This window comes from Leopardus geoffroyi, chromosome A3 (assembly GCF_018350155.1).
Source record: "Leopardus geoffroyi isolate Oge1 chromosome A3, O.geoffroyi_Oge1_pat1.0, whole genome shotgun sequence".
Taxonomy (NCBI): Eukaryota; Metazoa; Chordata; class Mammalia; order Carnivora; family Felidae; genus Leopardus; species Leopardus geoffroyi.
The window spans coordinates 100171165-100197311 of NC_059336.1; the positions used below are offsets into that span (position 1 = coordinate 100171165).

Sequence of the window (26147 nt, forward strand, 5' to 3'; positions counted from 1 at the left end):
AAAAAGGTATGAAAGGATACAAACTAAATTTTACCATTAATTATCTCAGGGAGTGTGAAGTATTTATTGTGTGACTTGTAACAAAGAGTGTGAATTTAGAGCTTAGACCTAGGCTCTCAAGTCCCAGCTTCACTAATGACTTGATATGTGACCTGGGTTACTTAAGTGCTAGCACCTTCATTTGTAGAACAGGAAGAGAAACAGTAACTTCTTCCTTAGTACTGTCATGAGGCACAGATATTAGAACAGTGACCACCACAATTAGATATAAATTATATATAATGTCATCATTACATAATTGTCTTTTTTAGTGTCTTCATTATACCCTATGCGTTCTTCATCCCTCACGACTTTAATTGGGATTGTCAAAGATGTGATTAAGAACTAGGAGAGAAAACGAGAAACAAAAGCAAATTCCAAGAAGCCTAAAAATGAGGGGATTCACGCTGTATTTGTTTCAGATCCCTCTACAGCTAGCTTGTGTCTGAGGCCATCTGAGATGTCTGAGCTTTGGCCCTATAGGACTGGAACAGTTACAGAGACATCTGGTCTAGATTTCTTTCTTCTTGGCCTGTCATCACATAGAAGGTACTCTTAAGATTCATAGCCTCACAGCTTTCTTCTCAATATCTCCACACCTCCTCTATTGCTCTTTGATATACCTAGTGTCATTTTCCTCTTTTCTCCTGCCCAAACACTCCTTGCACTGCAAATGCTTTCTCTTAGTTATTGGAACTCTCTTCTTCACTGGGAAACTGATAAGACCTGGAGTTGTTATAGTTGCTATGTGAGTCACAAACATTAGTTTATCCAATCCCAACCTTGCCTCTTTCAAAGACTACTGCCACATTAATATTCTTTGAGAAATCTGGAGACTTTAGCCAGTGATTAGGTTTTTTCTTGTGCTTTACAACATTTCACATTCAACGAATCTCATTAATATTAATTATGAAATAAACCAATAACTTCTCGGGTTTATTTTACCCTTAAGGGCACTAATGTATGGAATCAGAAATCCCTTCTCAGAGCAGGATGGCAAAGAACTTCCCCGTTAGTAAAGAGCCCTCGATTTTATTATAATGCTTGCAACTAAGATAAAACTGTAGCACTTTTCATTGATTTTACATGAGCCCCAGGATTTCCTATTTCCCTATTTCCTTCTGCCATCCCTTATATTTATTTATTCTTTTTTAATGTCTCCTTTCCTCTCTCCAGCTCTTCTCGTTCCCTCTCCTCAAACATTCCTAATCACCTTCTGTGGGTCAGATAGTAACAAAACTTGAGCAAAACAGACCACCTTCCCAGTGTCATGGAGCTTACAATATACAGCAAGAAGTGCTGTAATTTCAAGTAGCACTTAGTAGGAAACACAGGACCCTGTGAGAAATTAGTGTAGGTGAAGGCTTCATCCAGGAAGTAGTAGCTGAGCTGGGGAGGAAGGATGAGGAGGAGTTAGCCAGGCATCTCCTCCCATTTAGAGCTCGGGGTGGGCAGGGACCAGGAATGTCATAGTACCAGTCCCTGGGTCTGCCTGCCAGAAGGGCTCATAAATATTTGTGGGAGTAAGGGACAATGTGAAAAATATAAAATCAATGAAAATGTCTCTGCCTTGTTTCAAAACTAATCAATTAATGAATGTAACTGTTACTAATTAAAAGAAATCCAAAGTAAAAAGCAGAAAGGAGGAGAAAGTGGCATAAGATGAGCAGCCAAATCACATTCAGGATATATAGGGATTGTAGTTTCTAACCTAACAGCAATTAGAAGCCACTTAAGGGTTATTTTTTACAGATGATGTTTATTTTTTTTTTATTTTTCAGAGAGAGAGACACGTACAGCGTGAGCAGGGGAGGGGCAGAGAGTGAGGGAGACACAGAATCCGAAGCAGGCTCCAGGCTGTCAGCACAGAGTCCGACGCGGGGCTCGAACTCACGAACCATGAGATCATGGCCTGAGCCGAAGTCAGCCGCTCGACTGAGCCACCCAGGTGGCTGATTTACAGCTGATGTTTAAAAAAAGTACCTATTGGGGCGCCTGGGTGGCGCAGTCGGTTAAGCGTCCGACTTCAGCCAGGTCACGATCTCGCGGTCCGTGAGTTCGAGCCCCGCGTCGGGCTCTGGGCTGATGGCCCAGAGCCTGGAGCCTGCTTCCGATTCTGTGTCTCCCTCTCTCTCTGACCCTCCCCCGTTCATGCTCTGTCTCTCTCTGTCTCAAAAATAAATAAAAACGTTAAAAAAAAAAAAAGTACCTATTATGTTCTAGATACTGAGCTGAAGACTTAACTTGCATGATTTTATTTAATCCTTGAAGCAATCCTATGATAGTACTATTAGTAAGCCAATTTTACAGACTGAGGACACTGAAATATAGTGGTTGTTTGCACTGCAATGTTACTAAGTGGCAGAGGCTTGACTCCAAAATTCCTCATTCTTAACCACTATATTACACATGCTATGAGCTACAAAGAAAAGTAGGTAAGCAAGTATGAACAGCTGATTCTAATCTCCTTGGCAGGAACAACCCCACTGTGGAGTTGGTAGCATAGGGGTATCAGGGTTTAATGAGCTAATCATTAAATTTAACTAATCCCCTTGTTCTGCCTCCATATTAATCAAATAACCTTCTAATTATATTCTGGCTTCCCATATAGATTTTTCTGCTGGGAGATAATACACTGACCAGCCTACACATGCAATTTGTTCCATTGGGCAATTTTATTACTCATTGTGAGTTAATAAATTGGCATTCTGCTTAAAAATAAAAAAAAGATGAAATACACTAAAACAAATTATGAAAGTCTTATACAGTCGCTTTTCAGTAGTTTAAAAATTAAAATAAAAATAACATGTTGTCTCTTTTGTGATTCAAACTTGCTGCCTGCTTTGAGTCACCGTGGATGTGGTCAGGAAGTCTAGAGATGATGAGCCCTTTCTTAACCTTCTTTGTCAAAGCCTCTAGCATAGCCCAAGTGCTTCCATTGTTTCCCAGTGGCAAACTCCCACCTTTCCTCCCGCGCTGACAGGATTGTTCCTCAGAATTTAGCTAATTCTCTGAGAGTTAAGCAGCTGGAGGCTGCTCCAAGGGGTCTCATTCATCTCCCCAGGGTAACGTGCATCTAATCCTAGGAGCGGGCAGTTCCCGAGTAACATCATTAGACCCCATGTTAATGCACTCGGGGCCACGGGGACAGCAGCCCTTGTCAGCTGCACTGAGTCACAGCCCCTGAACCAGAGGAAGTTGACACTTGCCCTCCTTTCCACTTGTGGGCTCATTCCAAACGGGGACTCCATGAAATCCGTTTCTGACTCCCTACTCCTTGTTGGCTCAAGTTTTGTTTTGTTCTTTTTTCTTCTCTCCCTAGAATTCCCTTCATGGGCAAAGCTGGGACAAACACAGGTGGATATTTTAAAGTGAAAGCTTCATGAAACGGACCTTATCAAGGTCCATTTCACCTTATCAAGAGATCTGGTTAATCACATACAAGGGCTAAAAAGGGCTTCTCCCCCAAGAAAAATATCAAAAGGACACTCTAAACATCGATTATTTTCCCCTCAAAGACATAGGAAAGTCCGCAAGTGCAAGGTCAGCCTTGTGAGAGGCCTCCTTTCTTGGACAGAGAGAAGGCCAGAGCTGAAGGGGCAGGAGCGTGGCCTCCACTGCAAGAGCAACAAAGGGTAAGGGCCTCTTTCAGAAACTTTAGCGCTGGGGTGCAAGTAGGACGGCAATCGTTTGAATCGATGACAGAACTCTCGTTAGTCTCCTTTTCGGCCATTTTTAACACCGAGGCATTAACCAATAAATTACTAGCAAGCCTCAGAATTCCAAGTCGGCAGCAGCGCGCGGGGCGCGGATGAATAAGGCCGTGAGAAGAATCGTACGCTGGTCAGCCAAAATGGCTACTTTCACATGGCTGAGGGCCACTGGCTCCCTGTCACCAGGGCATCTTAAGGCGGGGCGGCCGGAAAGACCCTCAGGCATAGCTTGAAGACAAAACCTCCGCCGATTCTCGCAGTCACCGCTGGGGGACGCGACCTCGCGGCCAGATAGCCCGGTCAACGGTCGGAAGGGAGGTGCCATGTCACAGCAAGGGGAACAGGCCCATAAAGTCCACGTCGCATTTCCTCCCACTCCGAACACGGAAGGGCACGAGGACGCGGTATACTCGCATGTCCACTTTATCCCTTGTTATAAGTGCTTAAGATAACTAAATATTCGCAGGAGGGGCGAATCCGCTTCCTCCCCCTGCCTCGCAGAGTGGTTCAGCCCGAGCTCCCGCGTCCGCGCACCGCCCCTTCTGCCTGCCTCCGCGCGAGTGGCGCAGTGGCGCGCGGCGCCGAGGGGCGGGGCCCGGGCCGGGCGCGCGCTGGCGCTGTGTATAAATACTGGGCCGCACCGCCCGCCGCCTCGTTCGCTCCGCGCCGCCCGCCCGAGCAGATTAGAGCGCTGTCCTCTTGTGCACTTCGCAGCCGTCGCCTCGCCGCTCCCTTTTTCCTCAACGCCGCTTAATACTCACCGCTACGAACCCCAACATGAACGGGCAGCTCAACGGTTTTCACGAGGCGTTCATCGAGGAGGGCACGTTCCTCTTCACCTCAGAGTCTGTGGGGGAAGGCCACCCAGGTGAGGTGACGGGCCCTGGAGGGAAGTGAGAGGCGGGGCGTGGGCAGGGCCGGGCCCGGCCGGCCGAGTCCGGCCGGCGACGGTGCCCGTGCTAGTTGCCTTCACCCGCCGGGCGGTGGGAAGAGCGGCGGCCGCGCGCCTTCCTCGTGGCGCCGCCGGTGCCGAGCGCGTGGCCGCCGCTCCCCTCCCCCTTCCTCCCCTGCCCTCTCCTCCCCTCCCTTCCCATCCGGCCGCGCGCCTCGGCATGCGGAAGATTCTAGAAAACGAGAAGGGCGGGGGCCGGGACAGCTGTGCTCTACCCAGGGAGGGCACTATTTCCTCATCTCCGCCCTGCCGTCTGAAAGCCCTCGAGTGGGCGACCGGCCCCGAGTGCTCGCGGCCGGCCCTCGGGAGCGCGCGCCCCGCATTGCAGCCGCAACCACGTGTTTGCCGCATGTGGCATCCGGGCGAGGGGGAGCCGTCGGGCTACCGGAGCGCTCGGGTGTGCGGAGTGGGGGGCCCGTGCCTCGGGACGTCTGCCGAGTCCGTTAATTCTTGCCTTGGGCCATTACGGTACCCAGGAGAATACGGATGTGTCCTTCGGCAGTATATGGCCTTGCCGTCAAGGTGACAGCCTCCAACTAAATATAGCGCGGGTTGGGGAAGGCCTGCCTTATTTGGACCATGTTTGAAAAGGATTGGAAACATGAATTAAGTGTAAGCTGCCATTGGGTTGGATTTCCCTTTAAAGTCTTTGGTGCTTTACCGTTGGGCAGGGTTTTACCGAACATCTCCTTCTCTGGGCTTTGTCCACTAGTCCGCCATTATGGAGATCAATTTACACGTGAACGAGTAAAGCTATTAAAAGGAACTTTGAATCTCAGTCTAGTAAAGATGAGTCTTTTGCTCTACTGGTTCTACCTTTTCTTAGGATGACCACAGTGATCTGGTAATCTAGTCTAATGGCTTTAAAGATGCATTTCTCTAGTAAGTCTCCTGTGCCTATGATGAAATCCCACAAGCAGCCTAGTGATCTAGGAGAGGACAAACCCCAAGATCCTGATGAGTGAAGGTCAGGTGTTCTGATGTGGGTTACCCACCTTCCCTCAGTTTTGAGAATTTGACAGGTTATTTGGCCCACCTTTTATTAATTTAATACTTTAAGTCAGGCGTTTATACCAGTTTGTAGATTAAGTCTTGAACTTCTGATTTGACTGCAATGTACATTTTGCTTTAATTGTTCCGGATGATTGTAGAAAATTCAGGAAAGTGATCTCTCTGGGAGAGGGATTTCTGTTCTCCCTGTTTTTAATAAATGGTGATACAGTGGGGGAGGAAACAAGGATTCAGAATACATGGGACATTTCCCAGTCTATTCAGCTCATATTCCTGGACTACTCCTTTGGCAAATCAAAAATGTTTCCCTGCTTTGCTTTTGGGTTTGAGGATAAACACTTCACTTTGATTAACTTGAGTTATATGGCTGTTCTGCATAACAGTAGAAATTGTTCTGCCTGGGAACTTAATTTTTCAAAATGTCTGAAATACTTAAGAGATGGAATAGAGTCCTCCTAAGGTGTAAAGTGCATATATCACAATGAATTTAAATGTGTTAAATGTGTTGGGTATTCTGGCTAATCTGAATTGGTGAGCTTGTGGTGCAGCTATATTAAGACTATGGTATCAAGTTTTCAAGTAACATGCAGTATTATATCCAGCATTTATTCTTCAGTCAAAAGGTTTCTGGTAAAGCAGTGCTCTATTTAGCAGTTAAGATCTCCATACTTTGAATTGCTGAATTGTATGCTTGAAAATGGTTAAGTTGGTAAATTTGTGTTCTGTAGGTTTCACCACGATTTTTGAAAGAAAGCTTTCCCAAAGATCTTTACAGCTGTGTTAATAAGGGCGTGACAGTGAGATTGTCTATTGACAATGAGACAAATTGAGACAAATTTTTTCCCCAGATAAGATTTGTGACCAGATCAGCGATGCTGTCCTGGATGCCCACCTTCAGCAGGACCCTGATGCCAAAGTGGCTTGTGGTAGGTTCTAAACATTGCTTACCAACTGATGAAAAGGTAATCTCATGGAAATTACTTTGTAAGAGTGGCATTTGATTGTGCATTTCTTTTATTAGAAACTGTTGCTAAAACTGGAATGATCCTTCTTGCTGGGGAAATTACATCCAGAGCTGCTGTTGATTACCAGAAAGTGGTTCGTGAAACCATTAAACACATTGGATACGATGATTCTTCCAAAGGTGTGTTTTAATGAATTGGCTTTTCTAAGCTCATTTTTCCGGATATTTTCAACACTCTCTAGCTCTTTTACTTTAAAGTTTATTTATTTTGAGAGGGAGAGTCTGAGTGCATGCCAACAGGAGGGGGAGCGAAAATCCCAGACAGGTTCCTTGACCTGTCAGTGCAGAGTCTGACGTGGGGCTTGATCCCACATGAGATCTCAGTTAGCAAAAACAAGTACTAATGCAGGTCTTTCCTAAAAGTGAAGTGATGAAACAATAACTTTCAAAACGTGGGGGGGATACCTGTATTTGATTTCTATAGCAGTATTTGAAATTTCAAATAACTCTTGTAAATAGAAGGCATGGGTATTGCTATGGTTTTTTTTTTTTTTTTCTCCTTCTTCTTAAACAAGACATTGTTTTGTTTGTAGGGTTTGACTACAAGACTTGTAATGTGCTGGTAGCGTTGGAGCAACAGTCACCAGATATTGCTCAAGGTGTTCATCTCGACCGGAATGAGGAAGACATTGGTGCAGGAGACCAGGTAGCTTGGTAGACTCTATTTGCATCTCTTCTAATGTGAAATTGTGAAGCTTGGATTGATCACATCGGTGACTTTTTCCTTTTTTAGGGTTTGATGTTTGGTTATGCCACTGATGAAACAGAGGAATGTATGCCTTTAACTATTGTCTTAGCACACAAGCTCAATGCCAAACTGGCTGAACTACGCCGCAATGGCACTTTGCCTTGGTTACGCCCAGATTCTAAAACTCAAGTAAGTGATAATCATAAAGATAGATTACACATACTGCTTTGGCACAGAACATCAGTAATGTTTTTACTAAAGACTAGTATTTATCTTGTTGTATTGTCACTTAGCTTTGCCTTGGTTCTCTATCCTATCTAGTAAACTGATGTTCTGATCATTTGCTTTGCCTTCAAGGTGACTGTGCAGTACATGCAGGATCGAGGTGCTGTGCTTCCCATCAGAGTCCACACAATTGTTATATCTGTTCAGCATGATGAAGAAGTTTGTCTTGATGAGATGAGGGATGCCCTAAAGGAGAAAGTCATCAAAGCTGTTGTACCTGCAAAATACCTTGATGAGGACACAATCTATCATCTACAGCCAAGTGGCAGATTTGTTATTGGTGGGCCTCAGGTAAGGCCTTGCAGTATCAATTCCATTTACTTTTTTGGATTTTCTGTAATGGTTACTTGCAAATTTGGCTGCTACCACCTTTTTTTCTAGATTTGTTAAGTCTGCATGTGAATTTTCTGAGGATGTTTGTTGAGTGATACAGAAATAGGTATTTAGGAAGCTTGATCTAGAACCATTTATTGGAAAGGATTAGGCATAAGGTGACTTGAATTCTTTAATTTCAGGGTGATGCTGGTTTGACTGGCCGGAAGATCATTGTGGACACTTATGGTGGTTGGGGAGCTCATGGAGGAGGTGCCTTTTCAGGAAAGGATTATACCAAGGTGGACCGTTCAGCTGCTTATGCTGCTCGTTGGGTGGCAAAATCCCTTGTTAAAGGAGGTCTGTGCAGAAGGGTTCTTGTGCAGGTATATACTTTCTTACATAATTGGAATGATTAGAAGGCATGCTAGTGGGAGGGCTTTTAGTGTAGTTACTTCTGTTTTTTAAATACCAGCGTATTGTACAAATGGGTGGGTCTCTTAATCACTGACTTTTATGACATTTGAATCCTTTTAGGTCTCTTATGCTATTGGAGTTTCTCATCCATTGTCTATCTCCATTTTCCATTATGGCACCTCTCAGAAGAGTGAGAGAGAGCTATTAGAGATTGTGAAGAAGAATTTTGACCTCCGCCCTGGGGTCATTGTCAGGTAAAGATGGTAAAGCCTATTGTTAGTGAAAAATGAGGGTGTGTGTGTGTGTGTGTGTATGCGTGCGTGTGTGTGCGTGTGCGCGCGTATTTGAGATCTGTTCAAATCGGAGAAGGTGAAGGTGGGTGTGAAGACTCCTCAAGTGGGGAAACCTTTTAATTCCTAGAACGGTTGATGTTATCTAAGTTGCCTTTAGTAAAGGCTTATATTAAGAAAAATCTAAAATCACAGTGTTCCATTGCTTAGATTAACCACCCTAGAAAAAGTCTTTCACGTTTGATATTGGGCTTTGTGCTCATGTTATCTAGGTATGTTTATTTTACTTAAATTAGTACAGATAAGTGGGGATATTTATTCAAGGCCGCTATAAAGAAAATAAACAGGGTTTGGGCATGGGACCTTGGTAAGTATGCCATGATCTCAGATGAGCTTTTTGACACTTGGAATTTCTCAGAATAATGACAAATTTTCATATTTGTTGAGCCAAGGATGGAAAAACAAGAACTGTAGTTACTAATAAGGACTGTGCGAGGAGTTTGGACACCAGGGAAGTAACAAACACTTCTGCCACAAACTTTTTTCCTAGCAAACCCCAGAGAACTGAACTCATTTGCCAGAACTCTTGAAAATGAGTCTTGCTGATTGTTTTGCTTTATTTTAATTGAATGCTACATATTAAGTTACGGACTTGTATATTCCAGGGATCTGGATCTGAAGAAGCCAATTTATCAGAGGACTGCAGCCTATGGCCACTTTGGTAGGGACAGCTTCCCATGGGAAGTGCCCAAAAAGCTTAAATATTGAAAGTGTTAGCCTTTTTTCCCCAGACTTGTTGGCGTAGGCTACAGAGAAGCCTTCAAGCTCTGAGGGAAAGGGCCCTTCTTCCTAAATTTTCCTGTCCTCTTTCAGCTCCTGATCAGTTGCAGTCACTCTAGTCAATGACATGAATTTTAGCTTGTGTGGGGGACTGTAAGTTGGGCTTGCTATTCTGTCCCTAGGTGTTTTGTTCACCATTATAATGAATTTAGTGAGCATAGGTGATCCATGTAACTGCCTAGAAACAAACCAACAACACTGTAGTAAATAATGCTTTGAAATTGAACCTTTGTGCCCTATCACCCAACCTTCTAAAATCCTAATTGCATTGACTTTCCCACCAAATGCTGAAAATGTCCTGTAATGTGCACGTAAAGTATTTGTAGTTCCATTATAGCCTGTCTGGCAATGCCATAGCCCTGTCAGCATGAATTTGTAATGTCTTGAGCTCTATTCAGAATGTGAAGCCTTCCCTTATCTTCCTTATAACTTGATCCATTTCTAATTATGTAGCTCTTTGTCAGGGAGTGTTCCCTATCCAATCATTCTTGCATGTAACGCAAGTTCCAGTTGGAGCTCTAGCCTGACGTTAAAAAAAAAAAAAAAAAAAAAAAGGCAGTTACCATTAAACCATCTCCCTGGTGCTTATGCTCTTAATTGCCATCTCTTAAATAGCACCAAATCAAAATCTCTCCACTTTTCAGCTGTCTTTTGGAGGACGTACGTAATAAGGTTTTTATTTAGTAAACCAATCCTATGCATGGTTTCAGCACTAGCCAAACCACCAACTCCTAGCTCTAGAAAAACAGGCACTTGGCACCCTTGTGATGTCATACAGAGAAGTCACAGGGCAGTACCTGAGGGTCTGTAGGTTGCACACTTTGGTACCAGATAACTTTTTTTTTTCTTTATAAGAAAGACTGAGTACTCCACACTGCACAATAATTCCTCCCAGGGTTTTAACTTTGTTTTATTTTCAAAACCAGGTCCAATGAGCTTTCTGAACAGCTGGTGTAGCTACAGAGAAACCAGCTTCCTTCAGAGAGCAGTGCTTTTGGCGGGGAGGAGGAAATCCCTTCATACTTGAACATTTTCTAATTGCTTATTTATTGTATTCTGGGGTATGGCGTAAGTACAGAGAAGCCATCACCTCAGATGGCAGCTTTTAAAAGATTTTTTTTTTTTTTTTTTTTTTTTTTTTTCCTCAACACCATGATTCCTTTAACAACATGTTTCCAGCATTCCCAGGTAGGCCAAGGTGTCCTACAGAAAAACCTTGGGTTAGACCTACAGGGGGTCTGGCTGGTGTTAATAGAAGGGAGGGCAGAGCTGGTGCGGCTGGCCATGGAGAAAGCTGACTTGGCTGGTGTGGTACAGAGAAGCCAGCTTGTTTACATGCTTATTCCATGACTGCTTGCCCTAAGCAGAAAGTGCCTTTCAGGATCTATTTTTGGAGGTTTATTACGTATGTCTGGTTCTCAATTCCAACAGTTTAATGAAGATCTAAATAAAATGCTAGGTTCTACCTTAATTGTGTCCATTATTCTTTGGTTTGAATATGACCTGAGAACATACTACTTATCCCTGAATAATTGTAATCCTTCCCATGGTTCAGGGAAATCACCTCAAACCCCTTCATCCAGGACTGCAGGCGTTTCAATAGGTTTGTATATCCTATTCCTAGCACTAAGAAAAACCTCCCAAGATCTTACCTGTCTAGCATTGCTTTTTTTGGTCGACACAGTGGACAAAACCTATGTGTCCTTACTATGTAGCAGCTACTCAACTGCCAGTAACATTTAAAAACTGTCCAAGATTAAGGACGTAAAAGGGACAGTAATGTTTAGTCTTGAAAATTTAAACCCCTTTTCATCTTTCCAATGTAGGGGGAAAAAGTTTATTATGCCTGAAGTGTTAATCCCTTTATTATAAACAGGTGTTAAAGGCTGCAAGTTACATGTTCAGTACATGACACAGCAAAATTTGAGCAGTGGTGAGGGGCCAGCTTTTAATCATTTTATGAGCTAGAATAAGTGAGCTACAGTGAAAAATTGAGCACAATTACAGTGATGATGATATTACAAGTTTCTAAAACCCTTATTCTAAATTTGTGGCAGTTTGTAGGGGTTCACAACAGAGCTTGAACCATCCCTTTTTAACCAGGAGCTAAAAGCAGAGACCAGAGCCACTTGGCACAGGTTTACACCAGCATGTATGCAATCATGTGGTTCATCTTTACTGTTCTGAAAATGTGAAACCCAAAAGAATGCTTGATTACACCTATCTAGAGGCTTAAATATAACTATATTGGCAGGGGGCAAGGTTAAGTCCTGGTATCGTTTAAAGTTTCAAAAAGCTCTTAGATGCCAGTGCACTGCTGGCCAAATAAGGGGGATAGGGATGCACTGGATGCCTATAGGCTAGTCGGATAGTACTAGAGAAATTAAGGTTAAGTTCAGTATTTGCTTCTGCCTAACGGGAAAAAATTATTAAAAAAAAAAGTGCAGGTGAAGAAATAGTGACCAGCCCAGGGAGAAGAGTAGAAGCAAAGGTAAAATGGAGTGATGGTGATTATAAATGGTTGAAGATCAAAGCATGAATATGGTATGGGAGGAAAGCTCAATGTGCAGGTTAAAAGGAAATCTGTACTGGACTTTATAGTTTAAAGGAACAACTTGGTCCAGGACAAATGCTGAGAGGAGAAATAGAACACTAAGGCCTAGCAAAAAGGACATTGATAGTCCATTTCCATAACAGCTGCACAAGACCTGATTTCTAGTGAAATCTGAATCCAGATTTACTCAGTTGAATAGCTTTTCCTAAACAGTATTAAGATGACCACCTGTCCTCTCCATCCCATCCCAACATTTTCATTGGGAAGAAGAGGTGATGCACTAACAGGTTTGGGACAGTAGCATCCTTGCCTATATTACAACTACCACGGAGTCCCTTCCCCAAATACCAGTCATGTAATGGGCAGGGCATGGGGGGACTGCAGGGGAAGAGCTGGCTGAACTTAAAAGGACATGGTGCCGAGGTATATTGTGTCACAGATCTGCAAAACTATTGAAAACCAGTGTTTCCCCCACACTTATCAAGTGACCAAGATACCTCGTGGCACAGTTCTTGCTAGCTAACCCACACAATGCCTTGTAAGAATGAGGTCCCACTTGACTTCAGTGGGATGCCCTTATTCAGGCCCAACTTGCACAACTGTATCTGCTCAGGTCTATCTCCAACTAGATTAGAACGCAGAGGTAGTAGAAATGAATAGATTCAAGAGGTAGAACTGATGCAACTTGAAATTTAAGAAATGTGAGAAAAAAGGAAGCATCAAGGCTGAGGACTCAGGTGGCTTGGTCAAAAAATGCCATTCACTAATGAGAAGGAGGCCTGAGTTGGGGATGAATAGAAGTTGTTAGAGTTTGAAAGCTTTGTGGGATATCCAGATGGAGCTAGTTAGATACATAGGTCTAGGGCGCAGGAGGGAAATTTAAGCAGCATCACTGGAAACCACTGGAGAGGACATCATCATCCCAAGTGTGTACAGTGAGAAGGCAGCTGCCTAGGAAAGACCCCCTGAGACCACTGTCCAAGGAAGTAGGGTAGGGTGGGGTGAGGTGAGGCATGGGAAGCGAAGCCTGAAAACAGATGTAATCCTTTATCAAAGTTACTGGGACTGCCAATATACTGCCATGACCGTCTTTACTGCAAGACCATGAGCACCCAGAGCAGGGGCCTTTTTTCTTCCTTTTTCTCTATGCATTCTTACTTTCTAGCCCAATGCCAGGCTTTTGAGTTTTCAAGGAATTGAGGTGCCTCCTGAGTCCCCCTGTACATCGAAGCCTACAAAATAACGGCAAACATGCCTTAATCCCTCACCAAGTTTGGTTAATTCTCTTTACATCACTTTGTGCTCACGAAAGGGTAGAAGGATGCTAAAATTTAATTTTGAGAGAATGCTAAAGCTTATTTTGACAGAGCTAGTACCAATCATCTAAATTTCCTTATTTAACTTGGTCCTACCTATTCTCATAGCTGCTACTGAAAAACTCACTGGCTATAATAGGAACAATAAAAGAACCACAACAGTAGGGAAGAGAAAATTACTCTGTGCATTTAGAACTTGATCACCATCCTAATCTTACCTATAATTAACAAGACAAGTTTTAGGCTAACACTATTTCATGATTCTTGTCCGTGAGTCTGCAAATAACAAGAGGCAGGGTACATCTCTTATGAGGGTTGTCTTTGAAATTATGATCTCTGAGCCTTACTTTCTCCAACTGTAAAATAGGGGGCTAATGGCCACTAAGGGTTAAATGAAATAATGAAGGCATATAACAAGTACTTGAGAATAGTTTGGCATTATTGTTATCATGGCACATAAATCTCTTTCCCCAAGGAGCTGGTCACTTTAAACCTGACTCTTAGCCCTTTATCCTAGAATGGCTGTCCTAGCCCCTCAACCTTGAATTGATAAATTTTATCCTTGCTTTACTTTCTTGGCTCCTCTAAGATATCCTCTCTGAATTTAAAAGAACTATGAATAAAGAAGAAAAATATATAAAATATCAATTTCTTCACATTTCCAATGCATAGGTTGATGGTCCTATGACTGGCTGCTCCCACGTCTGTACCCAACATCTGCCCCCCCTCAGAACTCTGAGTGCACAGGGTCAGAATTTGGCTCAGGGGGATCAGAATTCAAAGAATCTGTGTTTGAATGACTTGACTCTCCAACTGGCTCAAAGGGTCGCAGGTTTGCATAAGTCACCTCTTGGGCCAGCTGCTCCAGGGAAGGGCGGCCTAATACCAGATTTCGAAGTGAGATACAAGTCATCAGGAAGCTGAAAAAGAAGAAAAAGGCCAGCCAGTCCAAACTCCTGTTTCTACATAGGGATTCCTGCTGAACCCCTCATGGCCACCTGGTCCTACCTTCTTTCACTCAGGCATAAATGAAAATCTCCCCCCGGTGACCCACCCATCCCAGCTGGAAGGGCACACCACTCCTTATATGGTTCAGTAAAGGATTCTAGAGTGAGGTAGGAATAACCCACAGGGAGGCTGGCGGTGAGCTGAGGCAGAACAAGACAGCAGGCCATCAGACACAGATCATTTAGTCTTCCATTACATCAGGGGGAAAAGAATGGAGAGGAAGAAGTATTTAGCACCAGACTGTCCTTGCTTGGGATTGTCCCTCCCGTTACCTTCACCAGAGAAAAGTTACCCAACTTGCAAACATCTGACGGCAATGACCAGTACTGTTGTCAGTATAACTCACCTGCGGCGAAAGATATAGAGCTTCCGTAGCAAGAAGCGGAAGAGCCGCTCATGGAAAGGGGTATTTCTCCGGCGTTCAAGCTCTTGGAGCCGTCGCTGGCGTCTAAGAAAAGTCTGAACCAGAGGTGTTGGCTCAGGGCCCCCTTTTACTTCCCCTTCCAGCAGAGGTTGCAGTTCTGGAGGTAGAGGCCCCATTTCTGCCCAGAAGATGGCAAAAAGAGGAATCACTGAGGTCATTCTCTCTTTTAGAACTCTCCTTTCACCATCCAGAAACTTCAAGTTCATTCTTTAGTGGCTAGATCCTCATTCACAACCCTGACTTATAACCAGGTGCTTTCTTAGCCCAACTCTTCATATACTCACCAGTTCCATTCTCCACCTTCTCCTTTAATTCTTGCAGATATGCCAGGTCTTGCTCCAGTGCACGCTCCGTAGTGTTGACATAGATGTACATGTAGCAGGAAGGACTGGGTGACATCGTATATACCTTATGGTACTCACCAGCAGGCAACTGACAAGGGAAAAGAAATGGACATACTTCACTCTCTAACCTTTCCCAGGCAGCCTATGGGCTTCCTACATTCCCCACCTCAACCCACCCCCCCCTTCCCCCCTACCTAGACATCTTTCTTTTCATTATATTTTGGAGTCCGAAGGAACTGACTTCTAGAATCCTGGATGAGGCTGTTCACAGCCCTGGGGACCCTTGATTTTTGAGCTCCCACTTTGGAGTCTATAGTAAATCAACTCCACTCATCTAAACTTTTCTGCCATTGTTAATTCCAGCAAAATACCTGCATTTTTTCTCCCTCCTGAAGAGTCTGATTCTTTTGTTCTGCCACCAGCTCCACAATCACCTCCCCCTGCAGCAGCTGAATGCTAGTGTTGCCCAGGTCTTCACTCACAAAATTCTCCAGGTGCAGCCCTGCCAGGGGCAACAAAGTTCCCCAGCTTACCCCATGGAAGATGAAATAATTCCCTTTACCACTACCACCCTTCAGGTCGCAAGAACATTCCTCCCATCAGGAATGCCCCTCCCCTCTCCATCACAGGCAATGTCGCTGGCCAAGGAAACCACAGGGAAAAACAGCAAAGGTTCTTTGCTTTCCTCCATACCAGGGAAATCTGCAATGAAAACCACCTCAGTGTGGTTGTCCAGGCTGCTCTTGATTTCCTGTAACTTGGTCCTCCAGGGAGACAGGTCCATCAACAGTGGCTGCAGCCAAGATGTACGCTGGAATGGGGACCAGGCGGCCTGCACGATGTCCACACGAGGGTCAAAAATCCTTAGGAAAGAAAACCATGTTCTAAAGAGACCACAGCACCTACCCACCAGAATTTCTGGTTCTGTTCCCTTCATCACTGCTCCCAGATAGAGGGAACAGGGTTTCCAAATAGAAGAAATGGCTTATGTCAGCATATTATTGCCAGTCTGGGGCAGAAAGAGAAGGAGAAAGAGATTCTGGAGCATTGGGAAGAATGGGGGTTAGTGGCTACCTGAGGAGAATTGTGTTAACAGCATCTTAGGGGAAAAAAAAAAAAAAAAAAAAGTCAGTTACCTTTTCTGCTGGTTGATGGTGCCCCCTGCTGGAAGCAATCAGTTATGCCCACAACCAAGTCAACAGGGACATGCACCAGAGGACAGACAGCCTTTCAAGCAAGACAACACTGGGGAGCATGGGCTGTTCATCTTGGCAAAAGGAGTGGGACTTCATTTTTCCCCTTCTCTGTTCCCTGTGCCCACCTCTGCTGGAAGCGGTCATTGATGGAGACCCAAATATCAAAGTAGATCTGGGGCTCAGTGACATTGTACTTGGGAAGCAGTTGGCTCAGGCAAGTAGCATATTGCTTCAGCATGTCTGCATGATCCTTCCATCGCCGGCTCTGTGTGAATACCTGCCCCAAACCCCCACATTAGTCCCACCTCATCATTATCAACCTCCCAGATGGGTCATGCACTGTCAATGGCACTAAGAGAGTCCTGTCTGGTGCCTATTTTGACCAGGAAAAAAAAAAAAACCCTCAACTCGTCTCTGGGGAAGAATTGTTTATTGCTGGGCTTGATATACTTACCTTTCCTAAATCTAATTTCAATTCAAAGGAAGTGAATGACACTGCCCTATTTGAACTCACACAAAAGAAGAGTCAACCTGGCTCCTGAGAGGACAGAGTGGGCAGAGTGGACCCAAATTTGTTTTATTTTATAATTATATTTAGGACCAAATCAGACCCCAATGCTCAAGGGAGCTCTGAAGAACAGTTAAGTTGTCAGCATCAGACATCTCACCCCAGGGTTAAGGTAGCCCAGCTCGCCAGTGCGGCCGTCACGGTAGGTGATCTTCACGTGCTGGTGGGAGCGCGAGTGTACCATCATGTCCCAGGAATAGCCATACAGCCCATTTGTCCAGTTGTTATAGCCCTGAAAAAGCAGGACAGAGGCAATCAGCCCAACAGTTCTCCTAACCCCATTGTCAACCGACACGGCCCCATACTTCCCTAACGTTGTGACCTCTGCCACTTCCCAACCTAACCCCCAGCCCACACATACCTGGGTGAGGAAATGAGAATAGGGTAGGAAGAGCTGCTCCAGGAGGTAGAGCAGGGTGAAGGCGGCACCGAGCTGATGGCGCAGCCCTGGCTTCTGGCCACCTTTGGCTCGGCTCCTCTTATACACGCAGGACACACTGGGCTGAGGGGCAGCCTTGAGGGGCAGCAGTTCTTGCAGCCTTTCAGGGAAGTGAGATACTAGCTTCCGGGGCCACTCAGGGGAGCAGAAGAGAGGGCTGCTGGCGAGCATGACGTAGGGGAACATACCTAGGAAGGCAGGGAGAAAATAAGCGTTTCAGGAGTTTGGTTGCAGGGAACATGGGTAATCCCCTCCACTCCCCTACTTCAGGAAGCCTCTCCCAGGTATTCTACTTGTGACGAAAGAAGTTCTTAACTAGAGGATTCTTACTTCCCCGAGATTCCTTCCTACACAACACGCTAGCTGAGCCCAGAGGCCCCAGTCCTCTCTTCCTGTTTACTGCCATTTTCCAGTGACTACATCTGGCTCAGTTTAACTCCAGTTCCCGTCACCATCTCCCACTCCCAGACAATGTCTCCGGCCAGTCCCTCCCGGCAAACCTGTGGCTTCCCATCTCCTACCAGACCACAGGTACTGACCGATGCTGAAAAGCTGGGAATTCATGCAGTGGAAGTAGGACACGAAGAGGAGGCCAATGGACCTCGAGGCATCAAAGAAGAGCAGGAAACCGGCTGAGAGGTCGAGCAGCAGTCCACACCAGTGCACCACTAGCAGACTAGTCATCTCCTCAGACAATACCAGTCTGTAGAGACCAGGAACAAAGGTCAGGCACCAGCCCACCGGAGAACCCAGCATTCACAGCAAACTCCACCACCCTGTCCTTGCCAAAGGATGTACCATAGCAGGTGGGTAGAACTCTGCACAAAGACACCCTATAGGAGTTTCCAACCCCTTTTCATTTCCATGCACTTCAGCAGTTCAATTTTTTTCCACATGTCCTATGTAATAAGTAAGGGCAGATTCCACAGAGCAAATTTGATTGAGAAGTGAGTGTACTTTGGGGAGTAGGTGTGTTTTTTTAACGTTTATTTTTATTATTTTTAAAAAAGAAATTTTTTTTTTTAACATTTATTCATTTCTGAGAGGTGGGAAGAGACAGAGCATGAGTAGGGGAGGGGCAGAGAGAGAGGCAGACACAGAATCCAAGGCTGGCTCCAGGCTCTGAGCTGTCGGCACAGAGCTTGATGCAGGGCTCGAACTCACAGACTGAGATCATGACCTGAGCTGAAGTCAGATGCTTAACCGACTGAGCCCCCCAGACGCCCCTAATGTTTATTTTTGAGACACACACACACACACACATACACACACACAGTATGAGCGGGGAAGAAGCAGAGAGGGAGACAGAATCCAAAGTAGGGTAAGCTGTCAGCACAGAGCCTGATACAGGGCTCGAACCTACGAACCGTGAGATCATGACTTGAGCCAAAGTCTGAATCTTAACTGACTGAACCACCCAGGAGCCCCGGGAGTAGATTCTTCATGGAGTTTATAAATGAGAAGAAACTGGGGTACCTGGGTGGCTCAGCTGGTTAAGAGTCTGACTTGGGCTCAGGTCATGATCTCGTGGTTCATGGGTTCCAGCCCTACATGGGGCTGAGTGCAGAGCCTGCTTCTGATTCTGTCTCCCTCTCTCTGCCCCTCCTCCCCAGCTCATTCTCTCTGTCAGAAAATAAACATTTAAGAAGGAAGGAAGGAAGGAAGGAAGGAAGGAAGGAAGGAAGGAAGGAAGGAAGGAAGGGAGGAATTTTAAAAGGTGAATGCCTGACAGGGGCACCTGGGTGGCTCAGTGGATTAAAGCATCCGACTCTTGATTTCATCTCAGGTCACAATCCCACGGTTCATGAGTTCGAGCCCTGCGTCAGGTTCCACACTGAACATGCAGAGCCTGTTTGGGATTTTTCTCTCTCTCCTTCTCTCTCTGCCCTTCCTGTGCAAGCGCTCACTCTTTCTCAAAATAAATAAACATACTTAAAAAATAAAAAAATAAAAAGTGAATGCCTAACATAATAAAGTCAAACTTTTGGAACTGGGAAAGAACAGGGAAAAAGAAAGAATAAAGTAAAAGAGGCAAGGAAAAACAGAAGGAAAGGAGAATTCAAGAGAGGCAAACCTCCGTTTTCTAAAGAGCTTGCAACAATGATTTGTCAGGGCAGGGCCGCTGACTGTCCATCTATGTACACTGGCTGAGGAGTCCCAGCGAGAGGCCGGGGCGGCAACACAAGGCACCACCTAAGGCGGCTGCAGGCAGCACGGACTCATTCACTCCATTCTGACTTTCGTCTTTTAGTTTGTTCCCTTTGTTCTTGCCCAGGGACAGGTAGGCCTAGATCTTTCGGTATCACTGACTCTGCCTTCTGCTGAATAGGAAGATGAGTGGCCAGAGGAAAGCATGTGGCAAATTCAGGCAAAGCAGGGAGGGCAGTTGTTACCATAAGCCTGGGGGAGGTGAGTCACCTGCTGTGTACCTGTGCCTCAACGAAAACTCTGCCCTGACTGCCACTCACTTGAAGGGACTGAAGAGCCAGTGCCGGGACAGGTACTCCATGGAATAGCCTTCAACCCAGTCTGCGTCCAGCTTTTTCACACCCGCAATGAAGTACACAATGAAGATCTGCAAACACAAAATGCAAAACGAACGTTCAAACAAAAAAAAGAACCCCGCTTTCTACAGACTACTGGCAATAACACAAGTTCTGATCTGAGTTCAGGGCCTAAGGAAGATTAGATTCACTCAACTGGGATAGCCACTCATCCAGCAAGTATTTATTGACATTCTACCAATGCCAGGCACAGTATTAGGTACCAAAGAAAGTCATGAAGCATATATCTCTCATAAGGATGTCAATCTAGCAGGGATAAAGCTCTATTCTTTCCATGACAAGGTAAGAGAACCCAGAGACTAGGGGACTGGGAACAACAGAAGAGGCGGCCTAGCTTTCCAGCAAAAGGAATCCAAGGAGGCAGAGAACAGTGCGGTCTGGCAGCAGGATGGCCACGCTGACAGTGGATATCAAAGATCACCTCCCTCTTTCCTCAAATCCCGTACCTGGCCCCGCAGCACAGCATAGTTCCAAAGGGGCACGTGGGCATTCCGCTTACAGGCATTCAGCAGGCCGTCCACAGACCTACACGAAGAGAAGCAAGCAGTAAGGAGAGCTTCTTAGTACAACACATTTCCACCTTTCTTTTTAAATGTAATAACCTCACTATCCCAGGAAGTCTTCCCATATCCTCTTAGGTTCTCCGGGCTATTCTAAAGGTCTTTTAGAATTACATGAGCAAATTTAACAGTGACTAGGTCATGACAGAAATGTTACTAGTGAGTGATAATGACAAAGCGTTCAGTGTTTACCATTAGTTAGTAAATTAGTTTGTCCTAATGGAACAAATCAGGGAAGGGACCATAGTGCTAGAATATGACTGAATTTGAAAAAGAATGAATTTGAGAAGAACGGTTGAAAAGCTAAAGGTATATGTAAACATATACTATATTAAAAAAAAAAAAAAAAATTCCTTGGGGCGCCTGGGTGGCGCAGTCGGTTAAGCGTCTGACTTCAGCCAGGTCACGATCTCGCGGTCCGTGAGTTCGAGCCCCGCGTCAGGCTCTGGGCTGATGGCTCAGAGCCTGGAGCCTGTTTCCGATTCTGTGTCTCCCTCTCTCTCTGCCCCTCCCCCGTTCATGCTCTGTCTCTCTCTGTCCTCTAAAAAATAAATAAACGTTGAAAAAAAAAAAAATTCCAAAATCCAAGACAAACTGACATTTCATAGACTAGATGCCAGGATGTAGTGCTGGAGGGTACCTGCTAACAGCTACCTTGGGAGAGATACCCAAGACACTAAGACTAGATGTATTCTAGGGAGGCAGCAGCAAAACAGGTTTTCAAGAACACAATGAATGAGCAGAGAAGTTGGGGAAGGGGCAGTTTACACTTGTGGTCAAGAATACTGCAGTCTGTAGTTAAGGAGACCTGGATTCTCACTTGTGCCTCTTAGCCTGGTGGGTGACCTTAGGCCAATCCTTCCCTATGCCTTAGTTTCCTCATTTATAAATAGAACAGCACTATAGACCTCATGGCATTGTAATGAGGAAAAATTTAAAGTATTTAGTATAGTGTCTGGCCATGTGCAAAGCCTTCAGTAAAGGATAGGTATTTTTTCAAATTGTGTAAAAATTATAAAAATGAATCTTTTCAGGAGTATTCTGTCAAAACTCTCTTAATTTTATATGATCAGAGCTGGCTATTTTGAATGAATTTAAAGATTTACCAAAGGGGTATCTGTATGTTATATTAATAAATGAAAGTTAATTAATGACTGATAAATCAGTAACACACTCAACATTTGAGATTTTTTTTCCCTATACCCATCTGACTGACATTTCATATTTGCATATTTGCTTTCACTTACTGGGAAGGATCCCTAGAGATCATCCGCCCTGCCACCCTGTCTCCAAATCCCTTCACCACCTCCCATGAAAGATGGTCGCCTAAGCCGGAGGTGGGGGAGGGTTACCTCCTCCCAGGACAGCACTGCTGAGCGGCCCTGATGGGCCCTCTCCTTCTGATATGACTCTGCCTCACAGCAACCGCTACTCTTGGCTCTAACTCTGCCCCCCTGGGCTCACACAGAGAAAGTCTGCTCCCTCTTCCACATGACCACCCTTGAGGTATCTGAAAACATCTATGTCTGGCTTTAGTCTTCTCTTCTTCTAAGAGGATTACAGGAAGTGGATAGATCAAGGCACCTGGGGAGATACGGAAAGAGTGGAGGGTTGGGAATGGAGCCATTTTCCTTTTTGTCATCCCAAGTGCCCCAACTCACTGATCCTTCCCCCTCCCGAATTCATCTGAATCAAAATGTGACCCTATAACCACACTTTGCAAAGCACGGTTGAAAATATGCTTGCTGGGGCAAATTCTAGGACCTCACTGGGCCCCTATCACCAGTAACCATCCTGACCCGGCCAACCCTTTCCCCTTTCCTGTAGACTCATACCAGTAATGGTTCGCATCCATGAATGTCAGCTGAAAGGCCAACAAACCATACAGATAGGAGTGGTTGTTCCATGACGTCTTGTCCAGGAGAAACACATACCAGTATGGCAGCAGGAATAACACACAGCTTATCCGGTAGCACAGGCCCAGCATCATGCCCAGTGCCCCTGGGATTTGTGGGGGAGAGGATTAAGAGGTCAAAGGGTCACCACGGGCCCAGCTCCCCTGGGACAGGCTGTGGGTGGGATCAAGAAAAGTCATAGGACATTTTATCATCGGGTAAAACTAAATGAAAATTAAATGTTACTCTAATATTTTAAAAAGACTTATGGGATCACAGCTCAGATGACACACAGGTCAGCAAGATGAAATTATGAATCACAGCAGAAGTGAAATAATGAACCCAAGACTTTGGTCATTCACCAGCATGCTTTGTATTTCTTTGTTTTAGGTAGGCCAGGTAATACTCCCATCTCTCCCACACTTTCCCTCACCCAGAAACATGATGGTATAGACAAGATACATCCAGTCAAGTGGTAGTGGCTGCAGGGCATCCAGCAAGGGGAAGCGGCACACCTCCAGCCCATCGAGGTATCTTCGGTCTAGGGAGCTGAGCCCCCGTTCCTGGGGAATGTCCAACACCATCATCAGCCCTGAGAAGGTAGTCAAGGAGGGGCCGTTAGGCCTCAGCAAAGGAAGAGGTGGGATACACTGGAATACAGTGGAATGCACCCAGCTCCAGGGTCAGACTTCTTACCTAACCCTGGCTCTGCCCCTCACTCATTCCCTCAACAATAATTACTGAGCGCCTACTCTGTGCTAGGCATTATGCCGGTTATGTGATCTCAGACGGCCACCGCACCTCACTGAGCTAATTCTTCATTCCCTATTTGAGAAAGGGGCTCATCTTTTACAGGGTTACAAAGAGGATTAAATGAGAAAAGTGTACAAAACGTTATAAATACTGTTTAGGTTTTGATAACTTAAAGTCTGTCCTACGAGGCATAGAAAGTGTTCTAGGGTGGTGCTTCTCAAACTTTTTCACTTCCTAGCACGCCCAGAATATAGTACGTGGCTTACACACTAGAGCAAACAAAAGCAGCTACTCAGGTCAGGAGGACAGTTCCAGTTCAGGCAGGGTTTCTCAACCTCGGGACAATCACATTTTAGTCTGGTTAATTATTTGCTGGGAGGGGCTCTCCTGTGCACCATTAGGTCACAGCATCCCTGGCTCCTAAGTACACACCGGTCTGTGGCCAACTACTTCCTCTTCCCCCAAGTTGTGACAAATAAAAATGTCTTCTGGACAGCAAAACTGCCACCAGTTGAGAACCACTGGGCTAAGGGGATGGATATCTCAGCACATCTGTAACCCGTTCCAAGCATCCTTGTGTGGCCTATGAGTTAGGAAACTCTGGATTCAGGATTCACAGGCAAAATGTCTGCACTGTCACCTAGCCATTTCTCTGAGGTCTAGTCCTCAGTATAGTTACTGGGCAACTTCATGCCACAAGCAAAATGGGTCTCTGTTCCTCTGCCTCTATATTTCCTATGACCTCAGATCAAAGGATTTCTGGCCTCCAAACCCTAATCAGAGGAGACAAAGCTGGATTTGATCCTAAAGTCCACAAAGATCTCTTCCAGGATATCAGTATCTTCAGCTCTAAGGAAAAGGGAGGCAAGTCACTAAGTAACCAAGAAATGCACAAAGGAAGATTGTTATTCTCTCACCCAGCACCACACTGGCCCCTCCCAGAAACTGGACTTACCAAAGAGAAAACGGAAGACGGCCAGGCTGGCAGGATCCGTTGGTCGGTTCAGCAGGGTCACCAGCCTCCCCCAGCTGGAAACATCTGTCCACTCAAAACCCAAGAGTTTCGCCATTCCGCTGCCCTGACTGGGCCCCGAAGTCCGTCCAGCCTTGTCTTTCTGTACTTTATCTGCAAACAACAGAGAAAGCGTGTGTGCAGGTGTGGGGATGGAAGTGCTTTAAAATCGACTTCTCCCCAAATCACAGAAATCACAGCCCCAACAGCCCCAGGGTTTCTGCCTACCAGGTTATCCCACAGATTCCTAAGTACTCTAACACCCTTGCAGTGCAACCCCTCCTCTGGATCCTCCAATGCCCCAGAACCTCTCGCGCCCTGAGTGTCATCATCAGCCCAAATCCTCGGACTGCAATCTCTCTCTACAAGCTCCTTCCTAACAGAGGCCCCCTTCCCGGGGACCCACAGGGCAGTGCTACCGCCCCCGCCCCTCTGACACCAGCGTCCCTCTCTCTCTCTCTGTGCCGCAGGGGAGGACTCTGAGCCTACGTGAGTCCGACGGGGCCCGCGCGGACCGGGCAGACACCGCCATGGCTGCAAGGAGGTAACACCGCCACAGACGCGGCGCGGGAGCAAGGAGCGCCCGACGGATCACTTCCCTGAGCCCCGCCTCCCCGACACATCAGCACGCACGCGGCTGGCCGCAAAGCGCCGGGACTGTCGTGGAGGGCTTTGGCCAGCTGCGCCGGCTCCCTGCTTGGCGGCAAAGGGAGGAGCGAAGAGCCTTAGTGCAAGCGAGCCAGCGCCTCAGCGGGCGTCGCCTTGCTTTGTGACAGAGGACGGGTGAGGATGCCCTAGACCCGCCTCGTTTCAACCGCCAGACCTGTCTCTCCCCCGAAGCGTCCCGAAGCCCCTCTATGCCTTCAGCCTTAAGATATCTCGGAATTCTGGCAACTTTCCTGGGCTCCTCCCGCCCCCATTAGGCGTCTCCAGGTTATGGTGTCCCTGCGGTGCTCCCAGACATGAGCGATGCGGGCGCAAATGTCAGACTGTTCCCCAGAAAGGTTGACCTCTGAGTTGAGGACACACCTCGAAGGGCTATCCCGGCATAGGGAGAGGGTGCGAGTTACTTTATTCTCTCTTCCGGTACCTGCCAGGGACCAGAGGTTTGAAATCAGCTGGGGAGGCGCACAACTGCAGAGGGGATGTAGAATATGGGCAGTGTGTAGATAAAGTGTGGTCGATCAGGGAGGATTCCTAGAGAGGTGAGGCTTGACCAGCACTGTAATATCTATTTACTGCGCTGGGATTGGCCAACTGCATCACTAGACGGCATCCTAGAACAGCGGTTCTCACATTGTTTTGGTCTCAGGACACTTTGACCCAGCTGCACATTATTGAGAACCCTAAAGAGCTTTTATTTACGTGGGTTTTCTTTTTTTTTTTTTTTTTTTTTTAATTTTTTTTCATCGTTTATTTATTTTTGGGACAGAGAGAGACAGAGCATGAATGGGGGAGGGGCAGAGAGAGAGGGAGACACAGAATCAGAAACAGGCTCCAGGCTCTGAGCCATCAGCCCAGAGCCCGACGCGGGGCTCGAACTCACGGACCGTGAGATCGTGACCTGGCTGAAGTCGGACGCTTAACCGACTGCGCCACCCAGGCGCCCCACGTGGGTTTTCTTTTTCCACGTTTACCATATTAGAAATGTACACTGAGAAATGTTTAAAATACGTATTGATTCGCTTAAATAGACAGAAATAAACCCATTATACGTTTACATAAATAGCATTTTAAACAATGTTTATGTTTGAAAGAGACAGCTGGGAAGGGCTGGGTAGAGAAGATCTAAAGCAGGCTCCCCGCTGACAGCAGAGAGCCCCATGTGGGCGCTGGAATTCATGAACTGTGAGATCATGACCTGAGCCGAAGTCAGATGCTGAGCAGACTGAGCCACCAAGGTGCCCCTACAGAAATAACGTTTTTATGCAAAAAGTATATTT

At 45.9% G+C, this 26147-nt stretch overlaps 2 protein-coding genes across 3 annotated transcripts; one reads left to right on the forward strand and one right to left on the reverse strand.

Moving 5' to 3' along the window:
* The first annotated feature begins 4386 nt into the window (after positions 1 to 4386).
* Positions 4387 to 11042, forward strand: MAT2A (methionine adenosyltransferase 2A). Its single transcript, XM_045446702.1, has 9 exons — positions 4387 to 4620; positions 6564 to 6641; positions 6737 to 6859; positions 7273 to 7385; positions 7473 to 7616; positions 7785 to 8003; positions 8228 to 8410; positions 8562 to 8695; positions 9397 to 11042. The coding sequence occupies exons 1-9, from the start codon at positions 4530 to 4532 to the stop codon at positions 9497 to 9499; spliced, it is 1188 nt and encodes a 395-aa protein (XP_045302658.1). The 5' UTR covers positions 4387 to 4529; the 3' UTR covers positions 9500 to 11042.
* Positions 11043 to 11418: 376 nt separating this feature from the next.
* On the reverse strand, positions 11419 to 24877 carry GGCX (gamma-glutamyl carboxylase). 2 transcript variants are annotated; one of them, XM_045446699.1, is made up of 15 exons: positions 24694 to 24877; positions 24148 to 24318; positions 22873 to 23031; positions 22380 to 22545; positions 20431 to 20509; positions 19889 to 19995; positions 17960 to 18123; positions 17343 to 17608; positions 17082 to 17213; positions 16539 to 16690; positions 15911 to 16080; positions 15589 to 15719; positions 15158 to 15305; positions 14796 to 14991; positions 11419 to 14361 (listed from the first exon to the last, which is right to left on the reverse strand). In XM_045446699.1, the coding sequence occupies exons 1-15, from the start codon at positions 24734 to 24736 to the stop codon at positions 14169 to 14171; spliced, it is 2277 nt and encodes a 758-aa protein (XP_045302655.1). In that variant the 5' UTR covers positions 24737 to 24877; the 3' UTR covers positions 11419 to 14168. The 2 variants fall into 2 exon arrangements, with proteins under 2 accessions (XP_045302655.1, XP_045302656.1); XM_045446700.1 differs by lacking the exons at positions 22873 to 23031; positions 24148 to 24318; positions 24694 to 24877 and adding an exon at positions 21897 to 22128 and having other exon boundaries at positions 22380 to 22515.
* Between the last annotated feature and the right edge of the window lie 1270 nt (positions 24878 to 26147).

Bases quoted from the DNA above. Each gene is read 5' to 3' on its own strand.
- MAT2A (XM_045446702.1), top strand. From the start codon at position 4,530: ATGAACGGGCAGCTCAACGGTTTTCACGAGGCGTTCATCGAGGAGGGC. The intron at 6,642-6,736 runs GTAGGTTCTAAA...TTCTTTTATTAG, and splicing joins TGATGCCAAAGTGGCTTGTG to AAACTGTTGCTAAAACTGGA. The intron at 8,004-8,227 runs GTAAGGCCTTGC...CTTTAATTTCAG, and splicing joins TTGTTATTGGTGGGCCTCAG to GGTGATGCTGGTTTGACTGG.
- GGCX (XM_045446699.1), bottom strand. From the start codon at position 24,736: ATGGCGGTGTCTGCCCGGTCCGCGCGGGCCCCGTCGGACTCAC. The intron at 16,691-17,081 runs GTGAGATGTCTG...GGTTTGGGGCAG, and splicing joins TGGGCTACCTTAACCCTGGG to GTATTCACACAGAGCCGGCG. The intron at 14,992-15,157 runs GTGAGTATATGA...TCTTCTGGGCAG, and splicing joins GAAGGTGGAGAATGGAACTG to AAATGGGGCCTCTACCTCCA.